Source organism: Mesoplodon mirus (genome assembly GCF_964341445.2).
Source record: "Mesoplodon mirus genome assembly, chromosome: 4".
Lineage (NCBI taxonomy): Eukaryota > Metazoa > Chordata > Mammalia > Artiodactyla > Ziphiidae > Mesoplodon > Mesoplodon mirus.
Window position 1 is genome coordinate 5,476,815 of NC_138979.1, and position 19,494 is coordinate 5,496,308.

General features: G+C 39.4%; 1 protein-coding gene across 1 annotated transcript in view; it reads left to right on the forward strand.

The window, feature by feature from the left end:
• Positions 1–19,494, forward strand: part of CUBN (cubilin) — a 270,373-nt gene that overhangs the window by 13,807 nt on the left and 237,072 nt on the right. Inside the window, exons 8-17 of the mRNA XM_082617071.1 lie at positions 210–372; positions 2,938–3,069; positions 4,251–4,346; positions 6,188–6,306; positions 6,741–6,927; positions 8,062–8,174; positions 10,686–10,920; positions 15,158–15,339; positions 17,181–17,343; positions 18,391–18,578. Coding sequence (XP_082473197.1) covers positions 210–372; positions 2,938–3,069; positions 4,251–4,346; positions 6,188–6,306; positions 6,741–6,927; positions 8,062–8,174; positions 10,686–10,920; positions 15,158–15,339; positions 17,181–17,343; positions 18,391–18,578 — 1,578 coding nt within the window. The remainder of the gene's footprint in view (positions 1–209; positions 373–2,937; positions 3,070–4,250; positions 4,347–6,187; positions 6,307–6,740; positions 6,928–8,061; positions 8,175–10,685; positions 10,921–15,157; positions 15,340–17,180; positions 17,344–18,390; positions 18,579–19,494) is intronic.

Below are 19,494 nucleotides of genomic sequence, written 5' to 3' on the forward strand. Positions count from 1 at the left end.
CCCTTATTCTAAAATAAAGCTGTTTCTCCTTTTTTCATGGTCTGGTCTAAATGCTTAATCATATGGGAAGAAAAAGAGAAGCCACTCGATGGGCCTCATGGAAATGAACGTTAGAGGAAAAATCAGCTGTGGGCTCGGTGAGATTTTCAAAGGCTTTTCATGCTCATTTTTCTTGATTGCCTTTCTTCACACCCTTGTCGTCCTGCCAGCCCAAGTACAGCTGCCTCTGCGATGCCGGGTGGACGGCCCCGTCGAACAGCATGGCCTGCACGCTGGACAGAGACGAGTGCAGCCTCTGGCCTTCGCCTTGCTCAGCGCTTGTGCAGTGTTTCAACACGCCGGGCTCCTTCTATTGTGGCGCCTGTCCTGCAGGTATGTGGACGTGTCCCCACCCGGCCAGAGATGCCTGGCAGCCAGGCAAAACACCAGAACCAAGTTCCTTCCACTGCCGAGGGATAAGCATGCTGTTTTCAGGACGGCTTCCGGTCCAGTTTCATGTCCTGATTCACTAAATCCCACTCCAGGCCATCTTACTGCTGCAACAATTCAACAAAAGAAATGGGGGGTTTGTCCCAAAGTGTGCCAGACTCAAATTTCGGGGCCGGGGTTAGCCATAGAGTTTGGGAGGTCAAACATTTTGCTGCTATGGCTGTGAACTGATTAGACTTGAGATCAAAAGACACGTGCTCTGGTCCCGCCTTTCATATGAACCAGATGACTGTAGACTTGGGCAAACTGAATTCTGCCTGTGTTCACTGGAGCCCAGTAGTCCTCACCCGGGTGTGTCGTTAGAAGACCCTGGGGCCTGGCTGTAAATAGGGCCGTCCAGCTCCATCACAGACCCACAGAGACCAAACCTCCAGGGGAGGTCCCTGAGAATGTGGACTCAGGGCTCAGAGACTGCCTGGGTTTGAGTCAAAGCTTCATTTCTTACTGTGAGATCATCCTCCTCCCTTCAAGGCATGCTTGCGGAGCACCTACTGTGAGCTGAGCACTGATCTGGGCGCACTGGTAAGCAATCGACCAGGCCCCAGAGTGTTTACAAGGCCCGTCTGCACTCCTTGGGTGTTCTTAGAAAGCGGAACCCAAGAAGAATATAATAACTGCAGCTATTCCTTATGAGAATGTCATTAAGGCACTGTGCTAGGCAATTTCTAATTCATGCAGCTACAACAGAAACGAGAAGTGGTAGGAATTAGTATTATTCCCATTTTGAAATATAAGAACTTGAACCTCAGAGAAGGTAAATAACTTGCCCAAGATCCAAGAGCTTAGCCTCAGTCAGGATCCAAACCCAGGTGTGCTTGGCCCTGGGTGAGAGCTGAGCTGCTGAGTTCTCCCTTATTCTCTCTTGCCAGGGAACCTCACGTGCCTGTTGGCTCACTTAGCAATGTCTGGTTTAGTGACTTTCTTCATCTTACATGTTCAGATCTTGTATAAGTAGAAAGACACTGAAGAAAACATGTTAAGACCTTTTCCTTCTTAGTTCTCAGGGGCAAGCAAAATGTGCAAATAATCATGTTCTTGAAGGGAATTTGCCAATGACAATCTTTGAAAACTAGAAATCAGAAAAGTAAGTCATTTAAAGTATAACCTGGGCAAAGGTGTTCTTACATTTTTCTTTTCATTGTTGGAGAGGAAAAAGAGAAACACAAACTTTTCGTTTTCCTGTCAATCACCTTAGTTTTCCCTGACTATCAAAGCAATATATGCTCTTAAAAAATACAAAGAAACTATAAAATTATGAAAAAAACAACAGAAAAAAAAATATAGTCATCACTCAGAGCCACCACTAATGTTTTTTTTTTTTTTTTGCTGTACGCGGGCCTCTCACCGTTGTGGCCTCTCCCGTTGCGGAGCACAGGCTCCGGACGCACAGGCCCAGCGGCCATGGCTCACGGGCCCAGCCGCTCCGCGGCATATGGGATCCTCCCAGACCGGGGCACGAACCCGCATCCCCCGCATCGGCAGGCAGACTCCCAACCACTGCGCCACCAGGGAGGCCCCACCACTAATGTTTGAACGTATTTCCTTCCAGCTTTTTTCTATGCATTCGATTATTCACCCACAAATATGACAATTTTCTTAGGTAGATTTTTAGAAGGGGTCCCTACTTAGATCAAAGAAAATAAATATTTTAAAGGATTTAAAATGTTTAAAAAATTCTCATAATTTTAAATCATTTCAATTGAGTAATAAAACTCAACAGTTGAATAAAACAGCTGTGTCTCTAGTAACAAGATAATCCCTTCCTTCTTCAAGCCCCTTCTCCAAGCCCCTTCTCCTGATGAGACCACTGTTAGCAACTGGTTCTCTCCTCTTCTGCATTTTCCTTCACTCATCAAGCACACAGACCTATATGCAGGTTTAAAAACAATTCTTTCCCCAAACTGGGATCACAGCTCTGCATATATTTCTAAAATTTGGTATTTTCAATTAAAATACATAAGGGAAAATCCTTTCAGTGTCTGTGCACATATTATTAAAATAGCTTTTAGCATCCAGTGGTATAGATGAGTCATAATATTTTCAACTATGCTCCTGTAGACCATTGAGAGGTTTTTTTTCCCATTAAACAATGCTGTAGTAGATACCAGCTCACCTACATCTTTATGTACTGACAGTTTTATCATTGCAGAATAAGTTTTAAGAACTGGAATTGTTAGTCAAAAGGTATGTATTTTAAAATTTTAAATGACTACTCCTAGATCTCTTTCCCGATAGGTTTTATTAATTTAAATTCTGACTAACAGCATATAAGACTACCCCATGTGCCCACCTCTTTCCCGGAATTTGATCGTAAGTATTTAAAACAATTTTTGCCAATCTGATAGGTAGAGTGTATCTCATTGTAATCAGTGGTTCCTTACACAGTTAAGCAGGTTTTCATGTGTTTTTAACTATTGAAGAGCTAACTTTTCAAACCTGTTTTTCTAGGCTGGCAAGGAAATGGATACATTTGTGAAGATATCAATGAATGTGAGATAAGCAATGGCGGTTGTTCTGTGGCTCCACCTGTTGAGTGTATAAACACACCTGGATCTTACCACTGTCATCCCTGTCCACCAGGTGCTACACCAAATTTCCTGATACCCTTACAGGCAAAACATGCATTTGAAAACAGGCTCTTGTGTTCCGTTGTAAATATGACTTATGTCTAAGGAGACAAACTGAATAGTGCAAAAAGTTTTACTTAACTTATGGATCCAGGGCACATTAGTTCGGCTATGTTATAAGAAAGAAATAAAACATATTTTGAATATCAATGGAAAACAGTAAGCCTTTACAAACTGTGAAATAGCCTCTTGAGATAATGTAGAACTTGACAGATTTTCTCTATGGATCACAGACCTATTGTTCCCACAAATCATTTATTAATATAATGAGCTCATGAGATGGTTTCCATATAAAGTTTACTTAATAACAGACATAATAGTAGGCATATCATACATGTGAGTTTCCCTTCTCTTCTGGAAAGAAGTCATGACTCCTATTCTCTAATCTAAACTGAGTTACTATCCAAGAAGTTCAGGGAGTTCTGAGGGGTAAACTGAAACCCTGTATGTTTTATTAACCTGAAATAATAGTACTTTGGACTTTTAGAATAATTCAACTCCAAGATCTTCAAAGTCACTGTAATTAAAAAATGTCAACTTCCTTAGTATCAGCACTTTCTGAGTCTCCCAGTAGTTTCATTTGTCTTTTTAGTTTTATTTGTGTCATTAGAAACAACCCTGAATGTTGTTTCTGAAATCAGGTTCCTAATTCTCGTTGTCCATTTTCTTTTTTTAATATTTATTTATTATTTTATTTATTTATTTGGTTGCACTGGGTCTAGTTGTGGCTCGTGGGCTCCTTAGTTGTGGCTTCAGGCCTCCTTAGTTGCGGCATGTGGGCTCCTTAGTTGTGGCAGGTGGGCTCCTTAGTTGCGGCTCGCCAGCTCCTTAGTCATGGCATGCAAACTCTTAGTTGCGACATGTATGCGGCATCTAGTTCCCTGACCAGGGATTGAACTCAGGACCCTTGTACTGGTAGTGTGGAGTCTTATCCATTGCGCCACCAGGGAAGTCCCTGTGCATTTTCTTAACTATGGAATTTTATTTATGCCACATTACATTTACATTTTCTGTTTTGATGGTGGAAGACCTGTGGTTGGTCTGGTTCCTGTGATATTTGATTCTCAGATTGGGATTCTTCTTCTTGCACATTCCTGACGTTGTTTTTCACGCCCCTGCTCTTGCTGTGATCAGGGTACCAGGGCGATGGAAGAGTCTGCACCCTCATAGACCTCTGCTCGGTCAGTAACGGAGGCTGCCACCCACTCGCGTCATGCTCCTTGGTTCTGGGTAATGACTCATCTCTCCCTCTGGTTTGGGGTATTTTAATATGACCTTCTTAAGCAAATCAACATTTTAGAATCAAAATCCTCTATTTTCAAAATTCTTACTTTGGTCTTCAAACCAAAAATTAATCCATGTTCTAAAACTATACGTTTGGAGTTTTAAAAGTGCAATAGGCTATGCTCTTTTATTATCTGCTCTAATTTTTGCAATTATTTCCCAAGATAATTAAGCCAGCTGATAGATGCATGACTGTAGGAAGGAGAAAAGGAGGAAGGAGGACCTGTCAGCTCTCTTTAAGGACTCGCCTTTCTGGGCCTTTGGCTCCACTGAGCCTGGCTGCAAGGGAAGCTGGGAAATGTAATCTTTATTTCATGTGCCCATGCTCCCAGTTAAAATAAGGAGTTCACTACTAAGGAGGGGCAAATGGATCTAGGGTGAAAACCAACAGGGTCTGCTGTGCTGCGTAAAAGAAGCTTCACCTCCTACAATTAAAAAAATACATACATATTACTAAGTTTTCTCCCAGAAAATGTATCAATTTATATGCTCATTAACAGTGCGTGAAAATATACATTTACCCCACCCTTGACAATAATGGGTACTATTGCTATGTTTCGTTTTGGTCAATTTTATAGGCAAAAATTGCCTTTTCATTATTTTAATTTTGATTAAATCAAAAAGCTTTCTGATTACTAATAATTCATAATGAATACTTTTTAGATATTTACTGGCCATTTAAAACTTTTCTTTCATGTCCTTTGTTCATCTTCTTTCTTATTGATTTGTAAAATTTCATTAGATACTATGAGGATATTATCTCATTATCTAGCTTATGTTTTACATGTACTTTTCCTGGATGTTGTTTTTATTTTAATTTTTTGGTTGTATATTCTATTTAGAAGTTTAAAATTTTTATGTAGTCAAAAAGGTAAATGTTTTCTTTTAGGGTTTTCCCTCTGAGAATTTGGTCTTCCCTACCAAACTCTTTAAAAATAGTCAAGTACATATACTCTCATTTATTTTTAATATTAAAATCTTTGATCTTTTTAAGATTTGTTTTTATCTATAGTATCAAATAGAGGTCTAATCGGATATTTTTGTCCAAATGGGTGGCCCCACCTCCATTTATTGAATAACGTATCATATCTCTTGTTATTTCAAAATACCACTTCTACTTTTGCTAACTTGTCATATCATATATATGAAAGAATACATGTGTGTATATATGCATGTATATATGTGTATAACTCTTTAAGTGTTTATTAAATGACTTAACAGCCAACTGAAGTGGTTAGGAGCATGAATTCTAGAAGAAGACTGGATTTTACTTTTCCCGTGGCTCCACCATGTTCTAGCTGTGTGTCCCTGATGAAAGGCACTTAATCTCTCTGTGCTCTGTCTTCATCTGTAAATGGAAATTATAATACTACCTATTTATAGGGCTCTTGAGAGGATTAAGTTAGTCAGTATGTGTACAGTGCTTGCAACAGACACTGTCCTCAGAGGGATGCTCTTTCTGGCTGTCAAGCCCTCCATGATAAGAAACTCCCCTTTTCCTTGGCATGCCTCCCATTTGTACACAACTCAGGACCATGACATACAGGCTGACAGCACCAGTGTCAGCCTGCAAATAAATACTGAAAATGTGTCATGTCTTTCTTATTCTTAAGATAAAAACTAGAAAAAAAAAGATTCTAATACTTTCTCTTCACACCTCACCTTGTCTGCCCCTGGGGATGTGTACACTTTGACGACTCCTTGTTTAGACCACAGAGCCTGAGCTTTGTTACTGGGTCAGAATGGAGGGGACCTGTATTTACGTGTCCATTTGTATTTCTAAACAGGTTCCTTACCTGTCTGCACCTGTCTCCCGGGATATACTGGAAGCGGTTATGGACCAAATGGATGTGTGCAGCTCAGCAACATTTGCCTGAGTCACCCCTGTTTAAATGGACAGTGCCAAGTGAGTCCTTTGCTCTTCCTGGGGAAACTGCGTACTGGAGAATAATTTTAGTTTCACTTCTGAGAACTATGTTTTCTATGATTTATAGATTTTAAGGTAATGATTCAAACCTAAGATAAAGAACTGTCAATAACTTTCAGGTAAAAGGTAAGTAATAACTGTAGTTCCCAGGAAAAACCAATGAGTTCATTTTTTCTCTGAGTGATTTACAAAGCGGTAAAACAAAGCCTGCAGTTTGACCCAAATACATCTGATTTCTTATACTTTGCAATTACCGTTTAAATGAATCAGTACAAGTTAGGCTATTGGAAGATGCTTATGGTTCGACACCTTCTACACAGAATACACAGCCCTGCTCTTCTTTATTATTTGGGTTGGTTCAAGTTTATTCTCTATCCCTTTGTTTTATGACATTATGTTTCTTCTTCCCTTAGGAAACAGTCTCTGGTTATCTTTGTAATTGTGAATCGGGTTGGGCAGGTATCAACTGCACAGAAAACATCAATGAGTGTCTGAGCAACCCCTGTCTGAATGGGGGAACCTGTGTTGATGGCATTAATGCTTTCAGTTGTGAATGCACACGTTTCTGGACTGGATTTCTCTGTCAGATTCCCCAGCAAGGTACGCTCAGCATTTCTTGTACGACAGATGCTCACAGGTTAGAAGTATCATCCTTGAGTGAGTCCTGCTGCAGATTTTGAACCTGCTTTCTTGTTCAGTTGCTCAAAGGCTTAGAACTAAGTGTTCCCTTGCAGAAATGGTATGAAATTCACAAGGTAAATATATATTTCAATTTAAGCCATAAAAACTTTTTCATCAAAGGAAAAATTAAATCTATATTTGCCACTTTCATTATGTCCATTTTGAAAACAAAATATGCCAAAGGTATTGTAGTTTTCTAAGAGAGAGTTTTCTCTATAGCAGCCATTTCATTTCCTGGGAATATTACACGTAATCATGTCACTCTCCTCTCAAATACACAGTGGCTCCCTTTTCTCTGTTAAATAAAGTTTGGGACTGTTTTTCAATCATCCTCTATAACCAGGCCTCACCCTATCCATCTAACCTTATTTTTCACTAGTTCCCTAAAAATACGCCTTTCGAGCCAGACAGATTTCCTTCTCTCTTGACCCCATATGCCACCGCATTTCGGCTGTGTTCCTTTATCTGGGAAATTTCTCTCCCCAAACCTCTCCGAATTCCTTCTTTGCTTCCCAACCAAATGTATCTTTTCCTCCGGACTGCTTCTTATTCAGCCTCCTCCGTGAACTTCTTCTGCCCCTCCACCCCTCCCTCATTCCTCCTGATTCTGAATCGGCACATTTTTTGAGACTGCTGTGTGTTTACAACTCTAGTAGACCCTGTGGAGAAATAAGCAAGCAGAAAATAACATAGTCTCCACCTGTCATCAGCTTACCTTCCAGTTGAGGAGACAAGACGATACACAACGGCCGAGGAGAGACGGGAACTAAAGATAAGAATTAAAGTGTGTCAGGTGTCACAGAGACAGAGGGAATGGGTGCCGGAGAAAACCCCAAGAGGCAGGGAAATTCAGGCAGAGATGAGGAGACATCAGCCGGGCTTTGAACACGAGGCGGGATTTGGGTGGATGTTGAAGGGAGACGGGGGAGAAGAAAGAATGGCAGGGCTTTTGTCTCCAACGAGAATTACTCAGAGCTCTCTGAAAGCTTCGGCAGCAGGGCGAGCCTTTTCAGAGTGTCTGAAAAGCACAGTTCATCTTCTTTTCCTTTGCAGTTTGTGGAGGGTCCCTCTCCGGGATGAATGGAAGCTTCAGCTACATGAGCCCTGATGTTGGTTATGTTCATGACGTTAACTGCTTCTGGGTTATCCGAACCGAAGAGGGAAAGGTAAATACAGTATCTCCCATCCAGATGTACACTTCACTTATATGTATGAACATGTAGTATGTGTATATATTACATAAAATACACATAATGATAATTCAACTATATGATAGTTGAATTATCTGTACTATATGTATACTAAGTATCTACAACTATCATCATACCTTATATTGAGGACTTTCTAAGTATCAGGCATTGGGCTGAGTATTTTGCATACCTTTCTCAAAACTTTATACTAATTCTTTGAATTAAAGTACTAGTATCCTCATCTTATAGATGATATAATGGAAACTATGAGAAGATAAGTAAGTTTTAAAAAACATTCTTTAGCTGGTAATTGGACTAGTTGGATTTCAAAGCCAAGTTTGTCTTTCAAAGTCCATGCTTTGTCCCCTACGGATGCTACATGGGTTGGCCGACAGCAAGCCAGTAATGTGTACAGTCATGTTGCTACCGAGACGGTAGTGATCACTCAGTGTTATGTTGATTATTATTAAGGTGGTTTCCTTATCCAAGTCTTCTCTGTGGCATTGCTTGTGCCGACGTGCTGTGCTAATTGCTTCACATACACTTAATCATTGCAGTGTAACTCTCATAACCCTGAAAGATAAGAATTCTCATCCTCATTTTACCCTTGAGCAGCTGAGAAATCTGTCCAGGGGTGCGTGGTCTGTAAGTGGCCTGCAGGGACTTGAACCCAGGCCATTCGACTCCAGTGATGGAGCTGCTGTGCAAACACTCTTCAGATTAAGATCCGAGCCCAAGGATTTTAGTGCTTTTATCCCCAACATTAATTACTCAGACTTTTCCAAATATTTATTTCTCAACCAACACATGGACTCATGAAAATAAAGTTGTATGTCTGAATAGCTAAGGCTTTCCCTTGAAATCCTATTAATTTTTCTCAGCAAGCTAATGTTACAGAGGTCATTGTACAAGGTCAGAAATATTTTTTCCCTTGAGGAGCAAGGATTCTTTGGGGCCTGGTGACCCCACAATAGAATAAACTCCAAAATCAGTCTCTCAGTGGGTATGTTATGTGAATTTCCTTCCTTCCATTTAGTTTTCATGAATTCTGTTTCCTGACATTGAAAACATCTTTCTTTCAAGAAAAAATCATTTTGTGAGAAAATTTTAATGCATTTATTGTGAATCTGTAAAACACTTCATGCTGTTTTTCTTAATTATTGTGATTTTTATATCTTCTTATCCCCATCACAGTTTACATAATACAGTTTATATAATATTGAAATAAGGGTAGTTCCATTCATAAACATTTATTTGATTTTCATTGAAATTGCTTCAAGGACAAAAATGATGTAATGTTGAGTAACAAATCTTAAAAATACCCTAGCACAGAATTTCAAAAATACCCTGTTACCCTTTTTCATGAATGCTGTTGTGGTTTTAGATCATAAATTAGATTCAACAGCCTCCTTTTGGTAGTTTGGCTGTTTTAAATGAGGTTGTCAGCACAAAATCTTTTATGTTTCATTAATTATATTACTGTATTTAGGCCTGCACATTCTAATATTTTAACTTGAAGACACATTTGTATGTTTATTCTCACCTACTTGCATACTCAGAACTTTTCATGGTACCTTTCCCATGATGTCTGCTCTTGGTATTACTCACCTCTCAATGACATCCAACCACCAAAGACTAGCACACTTTACACTTGCCTACACCATGTCTACTGTCTACACCCGAGGTCGTCCATCCAGGCTGGGCATCAGTTGAGAGGTTCAGAGACCCCTGAGGAATCAGCATCTCTGGGGGTCACTGATGAACTGTGGGTATGCTACACGCTACAGGTTATTAGTTAAATTTAATTCAAGGTAGATGTTTAAATGTTATATTTTACTGATTTGGAAGCACTGTTAACTATACATTTGGAGTGCCTTTGTTTAACGAAGTTGACAGTTTACTGAAATCTATTTCATCAACCCATTGAATAATAACTCAGTGGGTTTAAAGTTTCAGTCACAGTAAGTGAATAAGTTCTAGAGATCTGCTGTACAACATAGTGCCTCGAGGTAACAATACAGCATTGTGCACTTCAAGATGTAAGAGGATAGATCTCATGTTGTGTTCTTACCACTGAGAGAGAGAGAGAGAGAGAGAGAGAGAGAGAAGGAAACTGGAAGGTGTTGGTTATGTCTATCACATTGACTGTGGTGATGGTGTCACAGGTGTTTACATATGTCCAGACTTCTCAAACTGTACACATTAAATATGTGCAGTTCTTTCTATATCAGTTATACCTCAATAAAGCTGTTAAAAATCTATTTCATTAATATTAATATTTTTTATATTAGCTGAAGTTAGGTCTAAGCAATTTTTAACACAAGTCATTTAATATATAGAATTGTCATATGTATTTGTGAATACTTAGGAAATTAGAGATCCATCTCTTGAAAAGGACTCAATATAAATGCTTCCAACTAGTAGGAGAAATACTTTAGAATTAACACAGAAATGAACAATAGTCTCTTGTGGCCTTTATATTTTTAGGTGCTGCGGATCACTTTCACGTTTTTCCAATTAGAATCAGCGAACAATTGTCCACACGAGTTTCTTCAGATTCATGATGGGGATTCCTCCGCGGCGTTTCAGCTTGGACGGTTCTGTGGCTCCATCCCCCATCACGGACTCCTCAGCAGTGACAACGCCCTCTATTTTCATTTCTATTCTGAACATTTAAGAAATGAGAGAGGCTTTACAGTAAGATGGGAAACACAGCCACCAGGTAAGTGTAAACATGGAGAGAAATAAAGCAAATTCTTGAGGTTATTAAATTTTCTTGATCAATGTTAGATTTTTGGATACCTTAGCTGTTTTTGTTTTGTTTTTTTTGGTTTGTTTTTTTTGCGGTACGCGGGCCTCTCACCGTTGTGGCCTCTCCCGTTGAGGAGCACAGGCTCCGGACACGCAGGCTCAGCGGCCATGGCTCACGGGCCCAGCCGCTCCGCGGCATGTGGGATCCTCCCGGACCGGGGCATGAACCCATGTCCCCTGCATCAGCAGGTGGACTCTCAACCACTGTGCCACCAGGGAAGCCCACGTTAGCTGTTTTGAGATCTAATGATATATGATTTTTAGAATTATTTTAAAATCAAGTAAATCTAAACTGAACTGGACTTTCATTTTGTGTTCAGAGATAATACAGTTCAGATGAATTGAAAGAGTTTAAAAAACATGCGTCTTTAAGCATCCCCTGTGAGACTACTGAACAGCATCTTTATAGCCCCTACTAGTACATACTGTGGGGCATCGGGGACATTGTCTCCTCCTTCACTTAGTATTTTTTATCTTAATGTCACATGACGATTTGTTCCTTCTGTTGTTATTTGGGTTTGGGTACTCTTTTTTAAACTTTTTTACTATGAATTTTTTAAGCATATAAAGAAGTAGAGAGAACCACACACTGAACCTCCGGTTCACCCATCAATAAATCCGTGGATCTATTTCTGGAATTTCTCATCTTTTCTGTTGGCTTATTTATCTATCCTGTGCCACATTGGCTTCGTACCGACGCTTAAAATCTGGTAGTGTAAAACCTCTAACTTTGTTCTTTTAAAATAAGTTAGATCCTTTACATTTCCATATAAATTTTAGAATCAACCTGTTAACTTCCCCCAACAATCTACTGGAATTTTGTTGGCATTGTATTGAATCTATAATCAATTTGGGAAGAAATGACCTCTTAAAAAGGTTGACCCTGACAATCCATACACATAGACTGTCTGTATTTACTTAGTTCTCTTCTAATTTAGCGATGATTTATAGATTTCAGTGCTTAAGCATTCCACTGCTTTTATTAATATTTTCTCTAGCTATTTGATGTTTTATGCTATGTTCAATGATATTATTTTTCTAAAATTTTATTTTTCATTTTTTGTTAATATATAGAAGTATTCTATGTATAAATATTTTAAAATATTTTGTTTTGAATCCAGCCATATTGCTAAATTCATTCATCAATTCTAATCATTTTCTTTGGTAGAGTCTTTTGGAATTCTCTACATACACAGTGACGTTACCTGTGAATATGTTATCTGTTTTCCAACTTCCTTGCCAATCTTTGTTAACTATTATTCCTCTTCCTTGACTTATTTATTTTCTTGGCTAGGACATCTAACATAATGCTGAATAAAAGTGATGGAGTGGGTATCATTGTCTTGTTCCCAACCTCATGGGGAAATGTTCAATATTTCACCTTTAAATATAATGTTTTAGCCGGAAGTTTTTGTAAAGAACTTTTATGACATTAAGGAAGTTCACTGAATTATTATTGCTGGATAACAAATTACGCACAAATTTAGTGTTGTAGAGCATTCATCATTTTCGTATGTTTCTGATTTTGTGGACGAGGAATTTGGAAAGGTCCCAGCATGACAATTATCACTTGATCTCTTAAGCAGTTACAATGAGATATTGGCTGGGACCGTAGTCATCTAAAGGCTCAATGAGGCTGGAAATCCAAGATGACTCACTCATAGGGCTAACAACTGAGGCTGGCCTCTGGATAAGAAGTCAGCCAGGCTGTTGACTTGAGTGCCTACATGTAACCCCTCTCCTATGGTGGTCTTAGAGTAGCGGAACTTCTTTCATGGCAATTGGCTTCTCTCAGAGCAAGCATTACAACAGAACCAGGCAGGGGCGGCATAGCTTTTATTGACCTATCCTTAGCGGTCATATTGTGTTATTTCTGCCATATTTTTAATTGGTTGAAGCAGTCACGGGAATTACCTGGCGGTCCAGTGGCTAAGAGTCCACGCTTTCACTGCTGAGGGCATTGTTTCAATTCCTGGTCGGGGAGCTAAGATCCCGCAAGCTGTGCAGTGCGGCCAAAAAACAAAAAGAAAAAAAGTTGTTGAAGCAGTCACAAGCCAACCCAGATTCAAGAGGAAGAGACGTAGATCCCATCTCTCAATGGGAAAAATGCCAAAGAATTTATGAACATTTTTAAACCATCACACCTTTTATTCCTAGCTTGCCGAGAATTTTTCTTATGAATGGATGTTGAAACATTAAATACTTTTTCTAAGTCTTTTGAGATGATCATGTGGTTTTCTTCTCTGCTTCTGTCATTTCTTCCTCCCTCCTCTCCTGGGACTCAAATTACACACGAAGGTTTTGGCTTTGTCTCCTAGCTTCTGTTAGTCTGCAGTCTTCCCCTGTGTGTGCACAGCTTAGCATTCAGCTAAGGACCCAAGGACACTCGAGTAAATTTTTTTTGGTGCTATTTTCATGCAGCTGCTTTCTCTATAATACCCTGCTCCAAAATCCCAGCCACTTTAGTAGCCCCAAATTCTGAGTTCTGTTTCTTTCACCCAGCAAGAGTATTGCTACTGTTTGGGCCCCGCTGCCCTGCACTGCAATTTGAGAAATGCACACAGAGAGAGTTTGATCATATTTCAGTTTTGTTTTGTTTTGTTTTTGCAAAAATAATTACATCAGGAGGTACTTTTCACTTTGCGATGAACTCTTTGTTTATATCTCTTCTTTTTAGAAGCTCTTCATATTTTAGAGATATTAACTCTTTGTATTACATAGTACATTTTTCCCAGTTTGCCATTAACACTTTGCTTATGGTATTTTAATTTTTTTACCCATATGATAATTTTTTTAAGTACTAAGTTTTAAAACCCTTTTCTTCCTCTGAGCAGCTGAGTTGTTTTCTCATCAGCAACAGTGAGAATCATGTAGCTAAATTTGTTTTACTTTTCGCCTTGGTAGCAAAACTTGTTTTGAATAACCTGCATAGTTATGTAAATATCATAACCTGCACATCTAAAATGTCACTTCATTTTATTTTTTTTCTAATGTATATTTACTGCAGTCTAGTATATCTAGATTTCTGGTTTTCTATTTTACAGTAGCTGCCCCAGATGATATGCAGCTTTAGGGGGCTGGCAGGTGGTGATGCAGTGGGTGTCGGAGAGCCTGGCCCTATCCTCCCCTCACCCCATTCCTGGGAAAGTGGCTCAACCACCCATTTGAATTTCTTCATTTATAAAATGAATGGTATAACTATATCACAGTGTTAAGAAACCTTCTCAAATGAACATTATGTCACACTTAACTCTTCTAATGTATAAAATTATCTGGTTTGTTGAAAGGCATAGGGGCTGACAGAAGTTCCAGAACTTTTGTTTTTTGTTTTTTGTTTTTTGCGGTACGCGGGCCTCTCACTGTTGTGGCCTCTCCCGTTGCGGAGCACAGGCTCCGGATGCGCAGGCTCAGCAGCCATGGCTCACAGGCCCAGCTGCTCCGCGGCACGTGGGATCCTCCCAGACCGGGGCACGAACCCGTGTCCCCTGCATCGGCAGGCGGACTCTCAACCACTGCGCCACCAGGGAAGCCCTCCAGAACTTTTTAAGAGTTAATGTACAACGGGGTAGGGGAGGGATAAATTACGAGTTTGGAATTAACAGGTACACACCACTGTATATAAAACCGACAAACAACAAGGATTTACTGTATAGCACAGGGAACTATACACAGTATCTTGTAATAACTTACAATGGAAAAGAATCTGAAAGAGAATATATATTCATATATTCTGAATCACTTTGCTGTATACCTGAAGCTAACACAACACTGTAAATCAGCTATACTTCAATATAAAAAAAAGAGTTAATGTACAGAAATTAATCTCCTTCAAAGCGAAAAAATAAATCTGTCATCCATTATTCATCTTTCAGACAGTTCAGCACTGCATTTTAAATCATGTCACCATGAGATGGCTAATAAGCACGGAGCCAGATGCATGGGTGGTTCATTTATTTATCAGTCAGTACTCCTGGATTTATAACTTTATCAAACTGGAAAGTAGAAAGTCTTGCTTAACGTATGAGCATGTCCAAAACTGCACATAGTTATTTAAACAAAGCTTTTCTTCTTACAGTAAAGGCTATGATAATTCTATGTGAATTATAACTTGTATGCAAATGTAAAGTTATTTTTTCCTCTTATTTCAGAGTGTGGAGGTATACTGACTGGAACTTATGGTTCTATTACGTCTCCGGGATATCCTGGAAAGTATCCCCCAGGAAGAGATTGTGTCTGGAAAGTGATAACTAGTCCTGGTCTCCTGATAACATTTACCTTTGGGACCTTGAGCCTGGAGCACCATGATGATTGCAGCAAAGATTATCTTGAGGTAAACAATTGTATTTAGATAAAATTTATCATGATGTGCTTAGAACTCAGGGAACTACAATTGATGCTGCCCTTGGATGACCACAGTTTATTCACAATAGTTAGATGTGTTCTTCAAGAGGCAGCCGATGCCAACTCCCTATTCCTTCAGCAGGGCAAGCGCGGAGTTCTAACCACTGGACTGCCGGGGAATTCCCACTAACTCCCTATTCTTAACTGTTCCAGCCTGTTGCTTCTTCTGGGTTCCATTTAAATCTGGGAAGCAGACTGCCCTGCCTTCCCCTCTCATTTCCTGGAAGCCCAGTCTCCTACCATGGGAACAGCAGAATTTACTAAATCAACACCCAGGAATGGCTGTCTTCTCCAAAGCAGACTCAGATCTTCAGTTGTCTGTCGTAAACTGACAAGGTGTTTCACAAGTTGCCTATAGTGTTCCATGAAGAAAAACAACTTAATAGCAATTGTGTTGAAATGGATTGCTAAAGGGATAATCGTCACTGGAAAGAGAGGAGTCACCCTCTGCCCCCCCCCCAGTTTATCATTAGTAAAAGATTAAAATGTGGAAGAGGAAAAAAGACTGTTATACTCAAATGCCATAAGCATGTAGGTCTATCAAAGATGCTGCTCTCCATTTGCAGACTGAAAATATCATTGAGAAGACTGAGTTCGTATGTTGCTCCTGTCTTGTTTGTCATCATAAATCTCACTACCCCTTTCAGTAGTGATAAAAGACAAGATGCACTCCCAAGTCTATTAGAGAAGAATGGAGTGCTATGGAATTATTCATAAAGGATGGAAGGGTGTGGCTGTCAAACAGAAATCTCCACAAGTTAAAGTCATTAGTAATTTAACAGGTGTAATGGATTTGAAACCTTTGGGAATGACTGGAAAGTCTTCCTCTCTCTGGAAAATATCAGGAAGATAATCCTTTAAATGTTCCCGTTAAAGTGAATTTTCTTGAAATTAATTTCAGTATATTCTATCAAATTAAAATTAGAGGCATTTTTTTCATTCCTACCTATTAATTCCTGGATATGTATAATGGAAAGAACCAACCATTCCAATAATATTGAAATGCCTCTCATCTCTCAAGAATATTTCAAGGAGCTAGTTAAATTACAGGAATAAAGTCATGCTGCCCTATAACTTTGCTTCCAATAGAACCATTAATTTGAGTGGACAAAATTGGCCATATTAAAATATTATTAGTTCATTGGTACCTTGGTGTTCTATGCAGTACAGAATTTGCAGTTACAATAGAATCATAGAGTGGTTGGCACAATTATTTAAGAGATTAAAGCCCAACAATGAAAATGGTTTTCTACGGTCACATCGTCATTATTGCCGTACTTAATTACTATCGAAGTTTCGCTTTTTAAATTCATAAAACTGTTTTCTTGTTGTATCTAATCTAACTTTACTTCCTTTTCCACTTCTGATCCTCCTGAGTTTTTAGACCAAGCTGTGCATCAGTGACACTGCTGTCATTCCTTCTTCTGTTTTCTTTGCAGATATTCATTTCTTCTTCTAGATCATTAGGAATGTATCATTCCAAAACAAACATCTGGGGCAGGGGGAACCTAGGAAAGGAAATATTGAGAAAAACTCAAAGTGTACACCCAGCCTCAGAGTTAAAGTTCAGAGAGAACGGAAGGCATCAGGGTTGGGTGGGAGGAGATTACCCTTTCCTGAACCCCAAGCATGTGACAGATACATAGGTGACAGGAGAGCCTCCCAGAGTCATCACTTGTAAAGATGGGTTTTCTGACGTTACTGTACAAAACAACTGGGTTTGTTAAAATCTGACCACTTTGAACTTAATGATCCCTTCTTTTGTTTTAGATTCGAGATGGTCCTTTGCATCAGGACCCGGTTCTTGGGAAATTCTGCACCGCTCTGTCTGTCCCACCCCTCCAGACTACAGGTCCCTTTGCCAGGATTCACTTCCATTCCGACAACCAGATTAATGACCAAGGGTTTCATGTCACCTACTTAACATCACCTTGTAAGTAACTTGGTAACTGGGAGCTTAATATGAATATGAAGGACAGTGCTATGCTTATAGCTGCCTTGTCTTTTAAGGTGAGGCTGCAGATGACTTCCTTACACTGATAATGTGTGTTTATAAATAGTTCTCTCGTTGTTCCAAATTGTTTTCTTTTTCTTCCCAGAGTTCTATTATTAATGCTATAATATCCCTTGGTCCCTAAATTCTGGGGTCCACATTATGGTAGATATGTGTCAGGTCCCTAAAATTAAACAACTCAGACATCAGTTCCCTAGGGGTTATTCAGTGTTTTGTGGGGAGAGATAGGAGAGAAACGCAATCTATCTTGAGATGTGTCAGATTTTATAGCTATCATGCCTTTAACTTGCATTGATACCTTAAAATAAACCAACCAACAAACAAAAAACAATGAAATGCTCTGTGATTTTTATTTTAGGGCTGTAGCAGATTTTGTTCTCAACATACATCACTGTGCCCTGATGAGAATTCACAGGAAAAACACTCTTTAAGTCTCAATATCAGGAAAAATAACAATAACATCTTTTCACTAGTCTTCTTTCTCCATTTATTTTGGCTTCAGGGTGAATCTGCAGCCGACCTTCTGTAATTTGTGTAGTCATACCTGTTTTCTCTGCATAGCAAATTTCCCCTGACTGCATCTTGCTATTCTGTATTCATTATTCCTTTAATCTGATTCATTTTTCTAGTCATATATTTTATTTTGTTACATGTATTTTATAAACTACCTCAGATCTCTTTGGAATGAAGGAGAGCATAAAAGCATTTAAAAAGCAATTTGTCGAAAAGGATGTCAGATTGGTAGTTAGATCACACATTTCTACAGCTATTTCTTTAGGCACTACGTGGACGTCCCACAAATACGTGTCAAGCCGAAAACTCTTGTAACAAAAGGCATAAGCCTGTAGAGGGCGAATAGAGTGGGTGTGTGTGTGTGTATAATTTTTTAAAATTGTATCTCATGCCTGGGAGCTGGAGGAACGGCCATCCACGTGACCTTTCCCTTCTCTTCTGTGCTCTCTTCAGTGGGTCTGCAGTGTGGAGGGAACTACACAGACCCAGAGGGTCTTCTCTCTGCTGACTTGTCCGGACCTTTCACACACAACAGACAGTGCATCTATACCATAAGGCAGCCGCTGGGAGAGCAAGTCCAAGTCAACTTCACCCACGTGGAGCTGGAAGGCCAGAGTGGCTGTTCTCAGAGTTACATTGAGGTAACTTTTACTACTTAGTGGCCCTCAGATGATGTTTATCAACATTTTTCATATTCTGTAGAACAGAGGTCTTCAAATGATTGCTGGGTCTGCAGCATCCAGATCACCTGGATGATCCAGATGTAGGTAGTGTAATTCTGTGTCCTCTCCCAGACCTTCTGAATCAGAACCTCTAGGGCACAGGCTCAGCAATCTGTGTTTTAACAGGTCCTCCCCTCCTCCTCCTGGCCCCGTTGATTCTGATGCAGGCTAGAGTCTGAGAACACCTGTTCTAGAGAATATGAAAGAATTTGCCAAAAATAGATCTACAGATGGTGAAACAGGAGATTGGTAATAGAATAACAAAGGACAATAATGAAAGCTGAGGCTAGAAGCTCATAATAATGCTAAATTACAAGCTATTAAAACTGAGTCCTAATAATAGGCCTTAATAACTAAGGTGGATACAAATGAGTAAGACTAATAGCATTTACTAATAGGATACAGATTTCAGAGATTGTCGAGGACAGTTATATATGTGAGGGAACTCACCCCAGAGAAGTAAAAGGATTTGCCCGGGTGAGCTAGCTAGTCAGTGGCAGAGAGTTAAGTTAAAGCAGTGAATAACCCTTGTTTTAGAGTTTAGGGATTTTTTTCCTTCATCAGTTCTGCTTGCTCTCCCACAGAAAACTTTAATTTAAATGTGTGTAATGGTTGTAATAAGAAGAATATCTGAGACAAAAAGGCAGATTTTGTCTGCCTCCCCTGGTATTTCATTTGTTTAACTATTGGTCAAGCCACAAATTAAAGTGTTCAGCAAGAGAAACAAAATACTTTTTGTTGGGTGCAATCATTTTGTATAAACTCAGAGAGGCATTGACAATTTTGTTTGCTCATGTTAAGTTAGACCAATTCATTTTTCCAGGAAAAACCCACG